This window comes from Agelaius phoeniceus, chromosome 22 (assembly GCF_051311805.1).
Source record: "Agelaius phoeniceus isolate bAgePho1 chromosome 22, bAgePho1.hap1, whole genome shotgun sequence".
In the NCBI taxonomy this organism is placed as follows: domain Eukaryota; kingdom Metazoa; phylum Chordata; class Aves; order Passeriformes; family Icteridae; genus Agelaius; species Agelaius phoeniceus.
In genome coordinates, this window is record NC_135286.1 from 3,964,183 (window position 1) to 3,982,951 (window position 18,769).

The 18,769-nt window shown below is 49.9% G+C and overlaps 1 protein-coding gene across 1 annotated transcript in view; it reads right to left on the reverse strand.

Annotated features, from left to right (window-relative positions):
- Window positions 1-11,884, reverse strand: part of EPHA10 (EPH receptor A10) — a 33,888-nt gene extending 22,004 nt beyond the window's left edge. Inside the window, exons 1-4 of the mRNA XM_077189564.1 lie at window positions 11,698-11,884; window positions 10,433-10,497; window positions 8,346-9,015; window positions 1,114-1,269 (exon numbers count right to left, since the gene is read on the reverse strand). Coding sequence (XP_077045679.1) covers window positions 1,114-1,269; window positions 8,346-9,015; window positions 10,433-10,497; window positions 11,698-11,845 — 1,039 coding nt within the window. The 5' untranslated portion in view covers window positions 11,846-11,884. The remainder of the gene's footprint in view (window positions 1-1,113; window positions 1,270-8,345; window positions 9,016-10,432; window positions 10,498-11,697) is intronic.
- Between the last annotated feature and the right edge of the window lie 6,885 nt (window positions 11,885-18,769).

The following is an 18,769-nucleotide window of genomic DNA, read 5'->3' on the forward strand; positions in this document are numbered from 1 at the left end:
ACATATGGGAATGTGCTCCCTGTTGGCGGAGTGACTGAATTATTCTTTGTCTGCTTCAAAAGGAAAAAAAGGCCACAAGTTTCTCTCCCAGTTTGGACTTCACCTCAGACCTGGGGCTGTCCAATTGGACAGAGGCCAAGAGCTCCCACTTAGTTAATTCACTAGAAAAGGAAAAGAACAAAGGAAATAATCACTTTTGTGGGGTGTTTTAGCAGAAGCGATAATCTCTTGCCCCTGCAAAACCTGGCACGGTTTTTCTCTCTAAGAGCTTTGTTATTTTGCCTTTTATTAAACCTTTTTCTGTTTCCAACACTACCTCAGAAGCCATCCTGGTAATTTTATGCCATTTGGGGTAGCTGAGCTGGGTGTGATGGGTTTCTCTGAGAGTCATAAGACCTGGCTCAAAGAGGAACACATCACAAACCTGTAGGTCCTCTCTGGGAGCAGCAGAGCAGGTGCTGGGGGTAGAGCACAGGGGGACAGTCCTGGACAGCCACAGGCAGGGGTGGCACGAGGGGACACAGAGGTCCTGGACAGCCAGGGCTGGCACAAGGGCACAGTCCTGGACAGCCAGGGGTGGTACAAGGGGACACAGAGGCACAGTGGGATGTGGGACAGAGGATGCCAGCTGCAGGGATGTGTGTGCATCACAAACCACAGCTCACAGTGTGCATGAGGAGCACCTGGCTGGTCCCAGAACCTCTCTGAGCAGCACCAGCCCCGGGAGCCCACTCCTGGTCAGACACTGCCCAGCCATGCTCTGCAGACATGGAGGGCTCCTCATCCCTGTGCTGCCAGCTGGACAGCATCCATCACCAGAGCAGCTGGAGTCCAGTCCAATTAACTAGAGGCCATTTAATTAAAACCTGTGAATTATAGTGACTAAATGACAGTGCCCCAGTTTATCAGGGAGTCTGTGAGCCTGACTGCACATCTGCCTCACCAGGCTGGGTTGTAGGGACAGCCCCTCCATCCCCTGCATCCCCTGCATCCCCTCCCCAGTGCAGCATCCCCCCAGCACAGACTGAGATGAGCACACAGAGCAGGCAGGCACAGCTCTGGGCACTGCAGGACAGACAGAGTGCCTGGGCAGACAGACAGACAGAGACGTACGTGTGCAGGAGGCAGATGGTGGGTCTGAAGGAGACCTGGAGTAATTTGTCTGGCACAAACAGAAGGTGGAGGCTTCCTCATGTGTGAAGCTGTGCTCAGGGCATGGAGAACAGAGAGGGAGACGCAGGGAGAGCTTGTAAAACCCTGGAAGGCAAGCTGAAAGAGAGAGAGGCTGTTAAGGGAAGACCCACACAGGGACACATCTGATGACTGCATTTCCCTGTTTCCTGGAGCCTCCTTTGCAGACACCACCCTCTAAGCTGCTTTCCCTGAGCACCTGCATGATCCTGGCACCAAAAAAAAAAGATGTCCCTGGGTTTTACCCATTTGGGTTGTGTAGCTCTGCACTGACTTTCACAGTAATGTCATTCCCTGTCTAGGGTGCTGGATAAACTAGGGAAAAATAGCCAATGTTAAAATTACTCCCAAAATTTCCAGTTCTCTCTTCAGAGTTGAGAAACCAAATCAAAACTTGTAGTGTACTCATAGAATGGAGACACAGTGTGCTTTTTCCTTTAGTTAGGCAGCACTGACCACCCCACAGGGCAGAAATATCACTGCATCAGACAGGAAAATCAATCCTGTTTACAAACATGATGGGATCCAAGCACTAAACCCAGACCCCATCCCTCAGAAGTGGCTGTCACACAAATCTGACATCTCATGGCAGGAAACTGAATATTTCCAATTAGAAGTGTCTTTCAGAATAGTCCACCCTGTTTTCTAACAGCCAGAACTAAGTTTACAGAAGTGCCTGACATTAATACTGGCACAAAATGCCCCAATCTGCATGTCCCAGGAGCAGGCACCACAACCCCATGTGAGTGTGTCCCACGAGGAGCCATGGGCTTTATTGCTAATTTTTTTCCCTTGGCTGTCCAAACCTTGCCCTTGAAAAGAACAGAAGTGCCCAGCACATGTGATGCATCATGTGTGTGTCTCTGTTTCTTTTTTCAGACAAACTCCCACCCTCTTCCACCTCATCCTACGAGTGTTTTTCTTGGTCTCCAGCTGGTTTAGGTGTCCCTGTCATTTCACAGTGCTTATTTCTGCAGTGGGTATGTGACAGCTCTTGAGGGGATCAGGTCATCAATTTATAGAATGAAATTCTCTTTTTTTGTACACTGCTTTCTATCCTGCTCCTGGTCCTCTGGTGCTACCACAACTAAATTATTAAACAATGAAATTCAATGATTCATTGTCCCAGAGCCAAAGAGAAGCAGTCAGATGGGTCAGATGGATCAACTGCCTCTCTCCAGCTCCACCATGCTGACCACAGGAGCTCCTCAAGCAGGGAGGATCACACTTATGATCCTGTCCCTGCCAGGGAGAGCACATTCCCCTCTGTGTAACACTGCCAAACCAGCAGCACTCATTTCTGAGGCAGCTTGGCTAATTACCCAGCATGAAGCAGCCTTGGGAAAGGCTCCTCTTAGCCCCTCATCTGACACAGCTCCTCAGGCAGGACAGGGTGTTTTTGGAGGGAGCAACGTCCTCTCTTCATTCCCAGCCTGTGCCATGGGGAAAGCAGGGGTAACTGAGGATGCAGACCTAGAAAATGCATGGTTTCCCACTCCAGTGGCACAGGACAGCTTTCCATTTCCCTTCCCAGTGAAGTCCTACCAGCAGCAGTGCTGTGTGTGCCAGCATGAATTAATAACAGCTGCAGCCTCACTCAAAATGCCTATACAGGCATTTATAATTAACACTACAACTCGCTTGTCTTCCAAAATCAATTCCTTTCCAGTTTTGGTCCTGGAATTGTATTTGACAAAGTTCATCTGCTTTAATGTGTGTTAATTTTCTCTGTTGAAGCAGACATTCATAAAAATGCTCTTTAGGAAAGCCACAGCTGGGGAAACAGGCAGCCAGCACTGGGGGTGCCACAGCAAGAACCAGGACAGCACCACAGGCAGCCTGACAGCCCAAACCCCTCCCAGCAAAGGGCAGACTGGGAGCACTGGGCCCCTCCAGCCCTCCCTGAGCAGCACTCAAACCTGCAATGTCACCAGTGTCACCCAAATTGTTCACAATGCATCCCTCACAGGAGCTCTGCTGACCCCTCACTGCACCAGGCTGGCACAGCCCTACTCCATCCATCCAAATCCCATTATCAAGTCACTGTTTATTATGTTCCAAACATTTCATCAGTGCTTCAGAGGCAAAATGCCTCAGGCCAGCAGAGTGGGAAGGAGGGGACAGCAGCCCCAAGGAGGGACAGCCAGTGCCCATGGACAAAGACAGGCTGCCCAAACCAGACAGGGCACCAAATCACTGACAGAACAGAGCTTCAGTGCTGCACTGAGGCGGCCAAAGAGCCTTGCTGGAAACATCCTTGGGTGGCAGAGAGGCTCCTGCCCCCTCCACACTGAGTTTGGGGTCTCACCTTGCCTTAGTGCACCAGATGTGATCAATACTGCAGGCAGAGAGAAGGGACAGCACTCATGTCCAGTCTCTGTGCTTCTGTGAGAGGGACAAAGTCAGCATGAGGAGCAATCAGTGCAAGCACTGAGTCAGGCTCACCTTGCTTCCATGTCTGCCAGGATGGGAATGTTGGGCTGCACCACCCCAGAGAATCCAAAAGCCTTCCACACAGTTTGGAGGTTTTTAATAACTGGTTTTTAACAAGCAGCCTATAGTCCAACACATTGCCAGCAATTCTGACACCTCTAAACAATGCTACTCTGTAATTTTTGTCCTTGTTAAATAATTTGTAGAGTACTAAAACAAAAACCTGTGTCCAAGGGCAAGATCCTTGTGCATCCCCAACAACAAACTCTTAACAGCAGAAATTAAATTTAGCGATTTAGTCCAGAAGAAAGACAGTCTGGAAATATCTACCAGAGTGCATTTGATGAATCCAGCCAGGACTGACAGAACCTCATTGCTATTTATGCCAGAATGTTCCTCAAGGACACACTGAAGCAGGCACATCCGCTGAGCCAAGTGCAATTCACTGTTGTGTTCTCAGCTCCCTAACGCAGGCACCAAGCAGCTCCTGGTGAAGGACTGGCTGACCAGTCAGACAGACAGAAGGACAGCCTCTGCAGCAGCCTGCTGAGCACTCTGGCTCACACAAACCCCCTCAGCTGCGGGCAAGACACGTCCCCTCTGGATTTCAACAGCCCATCCAACACGTTCATCCAGCAGCCAGATATCCATGACCTTAACCTCACAGGAATCCTGCAAACAACTTGTGATGCTTGTAATTGTCAGAGCAGCTTGCTCTGAAATGAAATTGAGCGATTTGTGTGTGGATCTGTCACGACTTCCAAAGGCAGAATTATTTCAGACACACTGTGAGCAGCAAGGGAACGTGCAATCCCAAATGATGAACACCTCCAAGGCTGGCCATTACTGCAGAGAGACTCATTTTGCTGCTCCATGTGCGTGGCTGGTGGGCAGCAGCACCCAACACCCAGCTGATCCCACCTCACAACCTCCCCTCAATGTGCTCAGCTCCAGAATTCCTCTGGAATTTCCTCCAGTTCCACACAGCAGCAAAAATGAGAGACTCATTTTGCTGCCCCATGTGCGTGGCTGGTGGGCAGCAGCACCCAGCACCCAGCTGATCCCACCTCACAACCTCCCCTCCACGTGCCCAGCTTCAGAATTCCTCTGGAATTTCCTCTGGAATTCCCTCCAGTTCCACCCAGCAGCAAGCACAGGGCCTGACTGTGGGATGCCTGTGGCTGCATCTGTGATGAAAGCAAAACCTGGTGCTTTGTGCAACTTGCAGAGCCCCAGGAGGAAAAATAAATGTATGCATAATCCTCCAGCATCAGTCAGCAGATAAAGAACACTCCAGGAGCACTTACAGGTTTGTAAGCTAATGTATAAAAGATGAAACAAATCAAAAGCTCCAAGTGCTGTACATTTGGATCCATCTTTTTTCTATTTAAACAGAAAAGCAGACCTCGGGCTTCAGGAGGTATCTTTGCAGTAAATGACAAAATATTGTCACTTATTGTTTTAAATTCCTCTAACTTTCAATGGAACCATTTCTTTTCCACCTAAGGACACTGCAGTGACACAATGCTGTGGTGGGACACATCCAATGGACAGAAGAACATCTGACTCACCCCACATCCCACTCCCACCCTAAACCTCTGCTTTCTCCCTAAGAGAAGTACAAATAAATCTTCCTTGTGTCTTGTCCATAGCAGGCTGAATTCAACATGCTGCTCAAAAATCCACCCAGTGATGCAGACTAGGAGGGGGAATTTCTGTTATTCCCCATTTCAAACAGCACCTGTGGACAAGGCTGTCCCTCAAGCCACCTCCTGTGTGAGGTTTTAAAGAGATGAGCAACCCTCATCTCTTTGAAAGGTCACTTAAAAATCCTGACAAAGCACTAGAAACTATTCCAACTCGAAAACTGCTTCCAGTGATGTCATTCCCATGTAGCCAAGGGACAGGGACACTAATTAGACCATCATTGACCAGACCAAGCAGGGCTCCAGGTGCTGGTGGGGGCAGCAGAGCATGGGACACAGCAGCAGGGCAGAGCTGGCCCCTGCCTGGGCTGTCAGAAGTGGAGGAAAATGAATTGAGGAGGAAACTTTGCCAGAGCACAAATTTACTGTTTCAGTCAAAGAAGAGTGGCTGGCAGTTATTTTTGGTAACTGCCCTCCATCATATTAATGCAATGTCTGGTTTAAGTTGTCTCATTTGCAGCAAATCTGGCTGGTAAATATTAACCTTGAGCTTTGTTGAAATTCTCCTTGCAGATATTACTAGGGATTGGATAGAAGAGAGGAAGCAGGAGGAGACAACTTTGAATGAAAATGTCGGGCAGATCCCCCACATCAGGGCTTCATTTACACACAAACTATTGCTACACACCACAAAACAACAGCACAAAGGGGCTACAGCTCACACCTGACAAAATTAATGGCAAAAGGACATCAAAGCTGAGAAGGCAAGTGAAAACAAAACAGGGATGGACAAGGGATCATGCACAGAGCACAGGACTGCCCAACTGCCTGCTGTGCATCTGCTGGGAATGGGTTTTATGGTCAGAGTAAGCACAGAGCAGCAGCTGGCTACAGAGATACATCAGACAAGACAAGTCTGAGTGCATTTTCAGTGACAAACTCTCCTGTTCCTTGTGGGTGGATGTTAAACAGGCACTAAAGTTGTGCAGTCCCACCCCAGAGATGGCTGCACTCCACCAAACACCAAAACAATTCATCAGAAACATGCAAACTTGTCAGGAGTGCTGGAGCAGTGGTGCAGGACAGGATGGACATGGAAAGACTCAGCTTTCCTGCAGCCAGAATTAGCAGAGTCAGAAATCCTATTGTCCTTTTTGTCATCTCCCCTAATTTCAGAGCGAGGAGACACAAACCTTCTCTTGGTACAGGATGCTTTCAGTAATTGAATCAGGGTTACAGGGACACCAGCTCTGCCACCAAGGTTAAACACCTTCACCAGTTCATCTCCTGCTTCCTCCACTGCTGCCACCACCACAGTCCTGCTGCCACCACCCTGGCCCCCATGCCACCCCACAGGCACCAGCAAAGCCCCCACCACCCCAACTCCACCACCCAGAGCTCTCAAGGCCCACAAAAGCTGCAAAAGAGACTGTGGCCAAGAAGTTTCATGCAGGATTCACACCCTCTGAACCCTCCAAAGCCTTCACAGGATCACAGTGCTGGTGCCAGGTGTGTTGTGCCATCACTTGGCTGGTTTTACACCCCCAAACTCCCAAAGCATCCACCTGCCTCCAGCTCAAGGGCTTTTGTCCTCATTGAAGAATTTCCATAGCTTTCATCAGGAATCTTTTAAAGCTATTCACTTAGCACTATGCTAATGCAGGGCTGCAAACAAACCCAAAACTTTCAACCCTTAAAAACTATTTTCTGATATTTGACCAGACATCAGACGCTGCTCCACAGAGAATGACTAATGACCTGCTTTCTGTGAGAGGGGAGAGAAACTTAATTATGTCCATTAAATTACTTCAAATATTTTTCCTCAGAGAATATGAATTATTTAAACTCAACACAGAGAAACCTGAAACATTAGCAAAAGCCTTCTGGGACTCACTATGTAAATCCCCACTCCAAACAGATGTGGAAAGCATGGCAAGCTGCCATGCAGCCACTGAAGCAATCAACAGCACTGAGATTTCAATTTGATAGCTTTAATAAGGTCTTCTTAAGGAGAAGCCACTGCCCAGAGCACTGGGAAGGGCATCCCACCACCAGGAGGAAGGCAGAACCTCCAGCACAGTGAGAAGCCTGGAGGTGCTCCTGAAGGGCAGAAAGCTCAATCTCCTACTGCACCTCCTGCCTCCAGTGTCAGGTAACTCCACCTGCCTGGGACTTATTTAGCTCTTTTCCTCTCAATGTGTTTGTGAGGTGAAAAGGGAGACATCCAAGGCATCATCTGGACAGCAAAGGGTCTTTTCAGATGTGATTTACTGAAGAATTCACCTTCTCTCCCAGGTCCCAGCTGGCAAGAAGGTGCCCAGGGGTGGCATTAGCCCAGCAACTCTCTCCATTCAGAGGCTGCACCCTCTGAGGAAGAGCATGACAGCCAGCATCCCACACCTGGCTCTCACCTGCCTTTGAAAGGAAGATGGAAGTGGTCACAGCCCCAGGTTCATTAGTGGGATGCCTTGTTAAGGCAGAGGGTGCATCCATTTGTGCAGCTGCCCTTAAACACAACCTTGTGAGCTGTAAAGTCACCAAATCATTAAACCATGTCCAAAGCGTATCAATAGGGATATTAATGTTCTAGAGTAATTTTAACATTACAGATAAAGCTGTGGGAAATGCCTGACAGCATCCAGAGCTCTGATACATCTGCCCAAGCAGCCCCATGCTGCAGAGCAGCCCCATGCCACCCTCCAAACAAAGCTGTGGTGCTTCACTGGGGAGCTGCCATCACCCAAACAAAAATACTGCTGCAAAAGGCAATTCCACTTATCCAAATATCCAATATCCACTTATCCAAACTGTGCTCAGGCACCAGAGAGGTCTGGCAGCAGCCTTCAGCCCACTCTGACACATCTTGCCCAAGCAGCACCATGCTGCAGAACAGCCCCATGCCACCCTCCAAACAAAGCTCTGGTGCTTCACTGGGGAGCTGCCATCACCCAAACAAACATATTGCTGCAAAAGACAATTCCAGTTATCCAAACTGTGCTCAGGCACCAGAGAGCTCTGGCAGCAGCATGAACTGACACAGACAAAAGCTGCCAGGACACCAATGGCCACTTTTACCTCTGCATGCCCCATCCTTCTCCTCAAAGCCAGGGCTGCACATGCATTTCCCTATGGGCACCAGCCACTCTCCCTCTGCGCTGCAGTGCATCCGAGGGGGGTTATCCACATCCACTTCAGCATGGGCTACACAGGTGCCCTGCACCTCCACCAGCGTCACAAAGGCCGTCTCTGCCACCGTGTCGGGGAACAGGGCCAAGTTCTGCACCGTGCTCAGACACTTCTTGTAGTAGACCCGCACGGAGACCAGCGCCACGCAGGCACCCACGTCCTGGAAGCCCAGGTGGAAGCCTCTCTTGCTCAGGTGCCCAATCTCCCTGAGCTCAGTGTTGAGCTTCATCTTGCGCTCGCCCAGGTCTCCCTGCGTGAAGCTCTCGTCGGCAGCGATGGTGTCGATCTTGGTGTGCTTCCCCTCATGGACGCTCCAGCCCAGGTCGGAGTCGGACTCCACGTAGTACAGGTTGAAAGTCTCCTTGCAGGTGCTCGTCACGCCAGGGATGCTGTTGCAGTCCCTCAGGGTGAACTTGAGCTCGATGAAGATCCTCTGGCCGTCACGCCGGGCGATCCAGCCCGTCTGCAGCCAGTTGTTCTGGTTGGGCTCCATCACATTGCACACCTGGTACGTGCGGATGGGCTTGTAGGTCTCATCCACGCCGCTGATCTCTTCCCACTGGGGACAGAACACAAAGCTCGGGAGCTGGCCCAGCAGAGACACACCAACCAGCATAAATGGCACTGCCACAGCCTCCCCACCATTATGCTGTAGGCACCAAACCCACCAGCTGCAGTAACCCTGCTCCTGGACCACCTGAGCTCTCCACAGAGGTACAAATGTGCAAACGCAACCAGAAAGGCACCAGGTCTTGGAAAATAAAGCTTGATTCTGGACACATCATCTGATAAAGAGCCAGAGCCTTCATCTCCCACACACTCCTCAGATTCACCATCCCTGGGAAGGTGCTGTAGGCACTGGAAGTCCTCAGCCCACCAAACCCACCAGCTGCTCCTGGACCACCCAACACCTGAGCTCTCCACAGAGCTACAAATGTGAAGATGCAACCAGAAAGGCAGCAGGTCTTGGAAAACAAAGCTTGATTCTGCTTTGATCAAGCATCCTCTACTGAGGAGCCGGAGCCTTCATCTCCCACACACGCCTCAGATTTTCTGTCCCTGGGAAGGTGCATCCACACAGTGTAATGCTGGATGGGGTTGGGCCACCCAGAGAAATCCAAGATTTCCAAGAAATCCATCTCTAATCCATCTCTAAGGACACCAGTCACACCATCACATAAGGATGTCAAATGCCCTCATGAACAGCAGCAGCTTCTCTGGCAGGAGAAGTTTTAGCTACAACAGGACAAATCCTCCAATCCTACAAGTGAAACAGGGTTTCCCCAAAGCTATCAGCAGAGATTTCTGATCAGTGAAATGATGATTCAACCCTCACAGCCTGAATGACAACCTGGCAATATCCCAGAGCAATTCTTTCTGGGGGTAAATTTATGCAAAACAGTCAAAACATACCCAGAACAGAGTTCCTTCTACAAACAGCTGTGCCACACAGATGACTCCAGACCTATCACTCTTCCCTCTGAACGCTTTATTTCCATTTAGGAAAATGAACCCAAAGCTGCAAGGAGCACAACTCCAAGCTCACTGAAAGTGGCTTTAGACCAACACCAGCAGCAAAGCCAGGGGCTGACGAGACAAACATGACATGGCACAGCTCCCAGTGACCTCCCCAGCCACAGCCCTGGGATTCTAAGGGCTGGACTGACCCTTGGTGCTCATGCTGGTGTGCAAACCACAGCACGAAGCCTTAACGATCCAGCGTTTATTGGCTTGTTTTAGGAGTGTAAAATCCCCTTGGAGGAGGGACCTCACTCCTTGCTCTGCTCCCAGAGGCTCCTGGCACTGATCATGCCAAGCTACCCATCGACCTTGAATGAGGAGGTCCCGTGGCTGCCAGCCCCACCCCAGCTCCGTGTAAACAAAGCTCTCACAGGCTGCTGCTGAGCACCAAGAAGCTGGCAGAGCCTTCCACCCTCTCCAGCGGTGCAGAGGGACAGTCCCACCCCCGTGCTTACCCCGTTGGATGGGTGTGAGGTCCAGCCCAGCTCCGCCTGCGATTCCTTGGAGTCCAGCAGGACAACTGCAGGCAAGACAGCGTGTTAGGAAAACCACTGACACAGGAAATGCTGGTTAAAAAAAAGCTGGTAAAACCCACCGTGTCCATGCATTGGGAAGCTTAGTGGCATGCTGTGCCAGGTCTCCAGCAGCCATAGCATCACCGTGTGAGCACGGAGCTGTCACTGCACACTCAGAACAAGCTCGCAGGTGCCTGATCAATGCCCTGAGGAATGTGCAACCCCAGGGACACCACAGCAATGCCACTGTACCATAACCACAGACAGCACTGCCACTGTACCATGCCCACAGTGTGCGGATGCTGGACCCGAAAGGCACCAGCAGCTGCTTTGAATGAAGGATTTCCCTGGCAAATGACACCCTTTCCCCACAAAACAGCCAATTCTGTCTTTGACAGGAAGAGCTATTTCCCTCAGTTCGCAGCTTCACGATCCTTCCACAGCCAGCAAACAGCCACAGCCCCGGAGCGGCAGGTTGAGCCTCGGGCTCAGACACTTGGAACGAGGGGCGCGGCGGCGCATCCCCGGCGGGCACATCCCTGACACCGCTCCGGGATGCTTCGGGACACCGGGAACGAGGGGCGCGGCGGCGCATCCCCGGCGGGCACATCCCTGACACCGCTCCGGGATGCTCCGGGACACCGGGAACGAGGGGTGCGGCGGCGCATCCTCGGCCGGCACATCCCTGACACCGCTCCGGGATGCTCCGGGATGCTCCGGGACGCTCTTCTCGCCTCCGGTACCAACGGGGTCCGTCCGTGGCAGCGCAGTCCCCACGAACACGGACCCCAGGCTCGAACCGTGTCACGGCACTGGCAGCGCGCTGCCTCGTGCCTCCGGGGATCGCGGGGACCGGGACACCCCGCGCTGACCCGGTCACTCCATGAGGAGGACCCGTCCGTCCTCTCCCGCTCCTCCGGCAGATCTCCGCGCCCCGGAGAGCGGCGGCACACCCGCCCCACAACCCGTCCGGCCAGCCCCGGAGCGACCCCAGCGCCGAGCCGAGCCGGCCGCTCCCGGTACCGCAACGCGCTGCGCGACCCGCCGCGGGCAACCAAAGCCGGGGCCGACGCGCCGAGGGGACACGGCGGTGATGGAGCACCGGGGACACGGCGGTGACGGAGCACCGGGGACACGGCGCGGGAGTGGCGAAGAACCGGGAGGCGCCGGAGCATCGGGAGGCGCTGCCGCCACGCCCGGCTCACCCTGCTCGGCGGCGGCGCGGGGCAGCAGCGGCAGCAGGGGCAGCAGCGGCAGCAGGGGCAGCAGCGGCAGCAGGGGCAGCAGCGGCAGCACCGGCAGCAGTGGCAGCACCGGCAGCAGCAGCGGCGGCAGCAGCAGCGCTGTCTCCATGGCGCCGCGACTCCGCGCCCCGCGCCGCCGCTGCGCGCCAACCGCCGCCGCCGGGGCGGGGCCTCGGCCCGCGCAGCCAATGGGCGGCAGGGGAGGGGCGAAAAGGGGCGGGGCCAAAGCAGGAGGGCGGTGACTCTGGAGCCGGCTGAGGGAGGGCGGCCGCCGTGAGGGCTCGGGCTCGGGCACGGTCACCGGGCGGGATCCTGAGGGAACGCACGGCCGTGCTGAGCTTTGTGCTGCTGGAACTGCTGCCCTCGCTGATGGCGAGATGCTGCGGCCGCAATCAGCGGCGCTTTTCCCCCTCATGCCCTCAGGACCCAGGAGAGCAGCGGGGCAGTCTCATCCCTGCCCGGGAATGTCGGCTTTGCCGAGCCCTCTGTCCTGCCTTTCTGTCTTGAAATGTTCTTCCCGGCTTCATGGCGAGGTCCTCCAAGCCCAGCAGCTGCTGTGAAAGCAAAAATGCCCAGAGAGAAAAGCCAGGAAAGGCAGCCCGGGCAGGGCGAGTCCTGCCAGACCCACACCCGGCACAGTGCTGTGGCTGCCTGGGCTGGAGAGGCAATGCTTCAATTCTTGGCTGCATGGATCACAACTCCAAGCTCACTGAAAGTGGCTTTAGACCAACACCAGCAGCAAAGCCAGGGGCTGACGAGACAAACATGACACGGCACAGCTCCCAGTGACCTCCCCAGCCACAGCCCTGGGATTCTAAGGGCTGGACTGACCCTTGGTGCTCATGCTGGTGTGCAAACCACAGCACAAAGCCTTAACGATCCAGCGTTTATTGGCTTGTTTTAGGAGTGTAAAATCCCTTTTTTGGTTCAGTAGTGTAAAAGCCAAGGTATTTGCTGGCAGCCTCCTGCATCGGGGACGGAACTCAACAAGGTTTGATTATTTAATTGTAGGTCTTGCAGGTTCTTGCAAAGTTGAGTCAGACTGAATGCCTGCTGGTTTTCCCCCTGATGGCAGACGCTGTGATACCAAAGCAAACATTTATTCCTGTGGGATGTTCCTTTTGCTGTGATTATGTGTCAGATGTAAAATATATATATTGCAGTATAAATTACAAGCATTGAGCCCCCATCCAGCACAGCCCAGCCAGGCTCTGGTAGCCCATGCCAAGCCCTGCTCACAGGAGCTGGTGCTCAGACCTCAGGCCAAGCCCAGCTGGACATCTGGAGCCAGAGGATGTTTCCAGCTCTCCATTTCTCAACATGGTCATTACCTTTCCTCTCTGTGTTAATTTTACTGGGGAGGAAATCCATTTATCAATGTTCTTCCCATCTAGGACAGCTCAGCATGGATCAGTGCTTGGTGAGCTGCTGCACCAGCCCTGGAGCCCCTCCTGCCATGCACCTGCAGCCCAGGAGCTCCTGGTGAGACCAGGAACAGCCACACTGGCTGGGGGCCCGTGTTCACACCATCAGAACCCTCCCTCCTTCATGTTACAGAGCAGGGAAGCAAAAGACAGGGTTTATTTATAATCCTCCTCAAGTGGAAAGCAAAAGAAGTGACCCGTTATTACTGAAGATTTCTCAAGCCACCCAGGAAGAAAAGTGATATTTAGTTGTCGTTAAAGGCTCAGAACTGCATAACAATTTCATGCTATGTTAACTTCTAGGTTTTCTTTCACATATAAATTTTTAAGGAGTAAAATAGAAAAACCCAGGCACTTGACCTTTAATCACAGTTATTTGTGTGATCACTCAAGTGTGGGAAAAAGCTAGTTTGTGCTTGAAAGATGCCCTTTAAAGGCAGATTGCTCTAATATGACACACAACTCTCACAGTGTAATATACAGGATCTGGCTTGCCTGCCTCCAGGCACAGCAGCTTCCTTTTAGTATTCACACACTGGGTCTTGCTGCTGGGACAGTGGAAGGTATCAATGTCATGAAGCAAATCAATCCAGACCCCTGGGACAGCTCCATTCACCACCAGGCTCCACAGGCATGAACACTTTCCTGTCACTGAGGAGCCAAGCAGGGGAAGAGGATTTTGGAAGTAAATGGAAGATTTTATGTTAGATATGTTCTACTAAAAGAAGGGTCTGTCATGTTGAAAGCACACAGCTTATCCATTTATCTGAAATATTATTCCAAGCACTTATAAAATCTTGGTAGTGGAACAGCCAGAGGTATTTTAATTAAGATTTTAAGTATCATGCTTTGGGAAAATGCTCTCATGAATTTTGTTTCAGCAGCAGCACATGACAAAGCCATTGCTGGTGTGAAGAAAACAGAGAAACAGAGCAGCCTTTAATGGATTCTACTGGATTTCTTCCCAAAGCCACAGCAGGGACAGGATGGAGGGATGCTGTCCTTGGGATGGCACAGCCCACAACAAGGGACCAGTATCTGCAGGTGAAGGAAGAGGAACACCAGGCTGTCTGGGCATCTCTGCCACCATGATATTTTCTGAAAAATCCCTTTGCCAGGATTTCTTTTCCTGGGAAGCTTCAGCTTCTCCCTGTTTTGCTGCTTTGGAATGTGATTTGGAGATTGTTCATCCAGCATGTGAATTGTTTTTACTTAATGGCCAATCACAGCCAGCTGTGTCAGACTCCCTGAGTCAGTCACAAGTTTTTATTCTTCATTCTTGTTAAGCCTTCTGATGTATTCTTTCTCTTTCTTTAGTATAGTTTTAGTATAGCATAATATGATATGATATAGTATGATATGATATGATATGATATGATATGATATGATATGATATGATATGATATGATATGATATGATATGATATGATATGATATGATATGATATGATATAATATAATATAATATAATATAATATAATATAATATAATATAATATAATATAATATAATATAATATAATATAATATATCAGCCTTCTAAGAACTCGGAGTCAGATTCTCATCTCTCACCTCATCCTGGGGACCCTCACAAACAGCACAATCTCTGCTGCTCACATCCAGCTCTGGGATGCCCTTCCCCACTCCTGCCTGGAGCCTGCAGAGACAAGAGCAAAGGGAAAGCAAAGGCATCGTGTCAGCCAGGCTCCAGATTGTCAGGGGAACTTGTGCAAAGAGCAGGGCTAGCCCAGAAAATGTGTAATTGGCCAAGTTGAGCTATTACCTGCTGTAAGTGCAGACAGAAAGATAGTTTTGACACCACAGTGAAAATAACCCTCCTGGAAAAAAAAAATCAATACAAACACCAAGGAAAGAGAATCAGAAACCAAGACCATCAATTCCTGAGATAAAGAGAGTTGAAAGTCTCAGTGGGAGGACAGCCAGATCGGTACTGAAAAACAAAACTTTACTTCTTTTGCTGACAAATTACTTTTTATGCTAAAGGACAAAGGAGCCATGAGGATGCAGGCCTCAATGTAGAGCTGAAGGAGCAATCCTTGACAAAAGATGGGGCAAAAAAAAAAAAAAGCCTCATGGAAGCTTTTGCACCTCTCCTTTCTCTTCCACACTCGCAATTATTATTGTACAATAAAAACAAAGGATTTCTGCAGTTTTGTAGTACTTTTGGCATGTCACACAAACACACTCCAGGCCTTCTGCTGTGACAAGGGCAGAGGCAGAGCAGAGGAAGCAGCAGCAATACAGCACAAGCATGCCTGGCTTTAGGGAATATCCACAGAGAAAAGTGGCTCAGACAATCCTGTCCCAGTGGCACCTCAGCAGTGTGCCACCCCCAGCTGCTGCCAGGGCTCAGCCACTGCTTCCCTGTGGCACAGTGCTCCAGCCCTGCTCATCCCCTCCTGCTAACTGGCACAAATCACAGTGAAAAAGGAATTTAATGTAAAGTTTCCCTGTCACAGACATATTTTGTGAAAAATCCTTTTGACAAGATTTTTCTCCTGAGAAGCCTCAGAAATGAAATGTGAACAATAATTATCTGCTGCTGTGGAATGCAACAGGTGCATCTGTGATTAGTATCATGTAGTTGTTTTTAATTAATGCCCAATCACAGTCCAGCTGTCTCAGACTCTCTAGTCAGTCATAAGATTTTATTTTCATCCCTTTCTGTTCCTTGCTAGCCTTCTGATGAAATCCTTTTCTTCTATTCTTTAGTGTAGTTTTAATGTATAATTTTCTTTTAATATAATATATATCATAAAATAATAAATCAGCCTTCTGAAACATAAAGTCAAGATTCTCATCTCTTCCCTTGCCCTGAGACCCCTGCAGACACCACCACACTTCCCAAAAATCTCCTGCTCAAAGCTGCACAGCCCGGCCTCAGGGCTGCAAAGAGAAAACCCTTCTGCCTTCTGGGTTGTTTGTCTGCAAATACAAAGCAACCAGAGCTGTGCACTTGTTTTTTTAACAGCTCTGTCTTTGTGTCAGATCTGTACTCTTTGCCTCACAATGTCTGCACTAGAAATGTTTTGCAGCAGTTCTTTAGCTTTCAAGGTAATCACATAAAAGACCCTTGACTGCATAAACACAGCTAATCTGGGTAAATGCCTTTAAGCATCTTTACATTTCTTGCTAATGGATTTCCAGGCAGCCCCCAGATATCCACGTTCTAGAAAATAATGTAAAATAGAGTGTCTAATTTTTTTAAATGCCTCACATTCATCATATACTGAGAAAATCCAGAGCTCCAGGCAGCATAACATCATTACACTTATGTAAGTCATCCCCTGTTCTGTCATCATCAGCATGAACCCTGCCTTTGGCTGGGGCACGGATGCACCCGGTGTTAAATTCCAACTCAGCCAGAGACAAATTACCACACGCTGCTAATTAGAGCCAGACAGGAGGGATCCAGGTGTCACAGCCTGGTGACAGAGCCTGAAGGGCACACGGAGGCCCTGAGCTCAGGAGTTGTGTGTGGGATTTGCTCTCCTGGGAATAGTGGGAAGGCTTCTGGAGGAGGCAGGTGTAAGAGCTGAAATGAGGGATGTGGGACTCCAGGCTGCTCTCCAAAATGCAGTTTATTACATCCAGGACATTACAGCAGTCCAGGGTGGTGGGGGACAGAACCTGTGCCTACAGCTGTCAGCTCCAGCTGCAGGCAGGCCTGGAGACCCTTTGGTTTAGGTTACAATGCATTATAGACTTTTCTTTTGGTCACAATGCATTATATACTTTGGTTTTGGTTACAATACATTATATATTTTGGTTTTGGTTACAATACATTATATATTTTGGTTTTGGTTACATTGCATTATATACTTTTCTTTTGGTCACAATGCATTCTATACTTTTCTTTGCTGAGCATCTCAATACAGTAGAACCAATCTATACCTGAACTTTTATCTATAACCTATCATAACTACTATAATTACCATATTCATGTTATTATTCTCCAATCACTAAAAGTTAGTACATTACAGTTTAAGCTAGAAGTTGTTTTTCAGTTTTCTTGCAGTGGAAAATTCTGAGACTTTTTTTTACTTGCCACATTTGCTACCTTGTTTGCCTGTGCTATTTTTCTGCTTGGTAAAAACATCTTCTTTTTTGGGGTGGGTTTATCCTTTGCTCTAAGCCATAAAAACCCCTTCTAACTAACACTCCCTTTGCCTCCTTGGTTATCCAGTGAGACTGGCTCAGCAATTCTTTTCTTCTATATCAAAACTTGCTTTCATTTCTATCCTTCAGATTCTACATTCAAAAATCTTTCTGCCAAGCATACATAACTGTGAGACTTTCTTGTCAAACTTTCATCCTTCCCAAGAGGCAGGAGCTGCCCCTCAGAGATGCTTTGCCCTGAGCACAGGGCAGGATTCCAGCACCCCACAGGCTTCTTCCCCTCTGCTGTGGCTTCACTTGCTCTGCTTGAAAGGCAGAGGTGCAGAGTGAGAACTGAGGGAGAAACACCTCTGAGAACTGAGAAAGAAATGAAGATGTACCTCAAGTATAATGGTGCAAACAACCACCAACATAATTTTGGTACCAATTACAGTAATTTGAACAAAGAAGTTGTCCTACCTTTGATTTGCTCTCCTTCTCTTCCTGGCTGGTTTCATTAAATCCACTCACAGAGATTTGCAGCAGGTCTGTTCGAAGTGCTGTCATCAGGATTTTTATTTTCAGTCACATCAGAAATGGTTTTACAGCAGGCTGGTTTTGTTTCACTGAGGGATCTGTAGCATGTGGCCATCCCTCACTGTCAGAGGTGTTTTTTAGGCTGGTCCTGCTGGCTGTGTGGTTCTGAGGTGAGTGTGCAGGGTTCAGTGCCAGGGAAGAAGCTCCAGAGTGGCCACAGCAAGGGCCAGAGCCTGCCCTGGTGCCAGGCTCCCTCCACAGCCTGAGTGCTTCCCTGACCTCCCTCAGCAGCTCCAAGCTGCACTGCACTGCACCTGCAGCCCAAACCTTGGTGAATTTGAAGACTAAAGTGTGCCAGTCTGGTTCACACTGCTCCTGAGGAGAGCACCCCTGTGCACCCCAAAGGGGGACCCCAAAGTGCCAATGCACCTTGGGCCTGGATTCCCCAGTTTCATGGTGTTTCCTCGATTTATTAAGAGCTTTTTCATGTTTATATCTTTGTGCTGATCATCATTTAAAATGCATTACCAAGATTTCTGACTTTCCTGGCCCCTCAATAATGTGGCAGTAAATGCTCCTTAACAACAAGGGCACTGAACTGCTGTGGATTTCCCTGCAGTGATTCTGCTCTGGCTCTTACTCACCAGGCAAATCAGAAATGCAACTTGTGTGGCACACTGATGAGGAAAGACACTTCAGGACTCACTTGGTAACTCAATCAGCACAAGACATCCACCAGTTCTCCCCCCCAGTCACAGGGTGAGGGTGATGGGGAGGTCATGCAGAGTGAGTCTTTTTCATTTGTCCGTGACAGAAGAAGGGAACGCACTTTGCAAATTATAATTAGCAATTGAATCCAGCTGTGGCTAATTCATAGATGCATTTTGCACTCCAGGAGACTCAGCACTTGGGCAGACTCTAAATAAGGCACCAGCATGGTGTGTCCAGCTCCCTGAA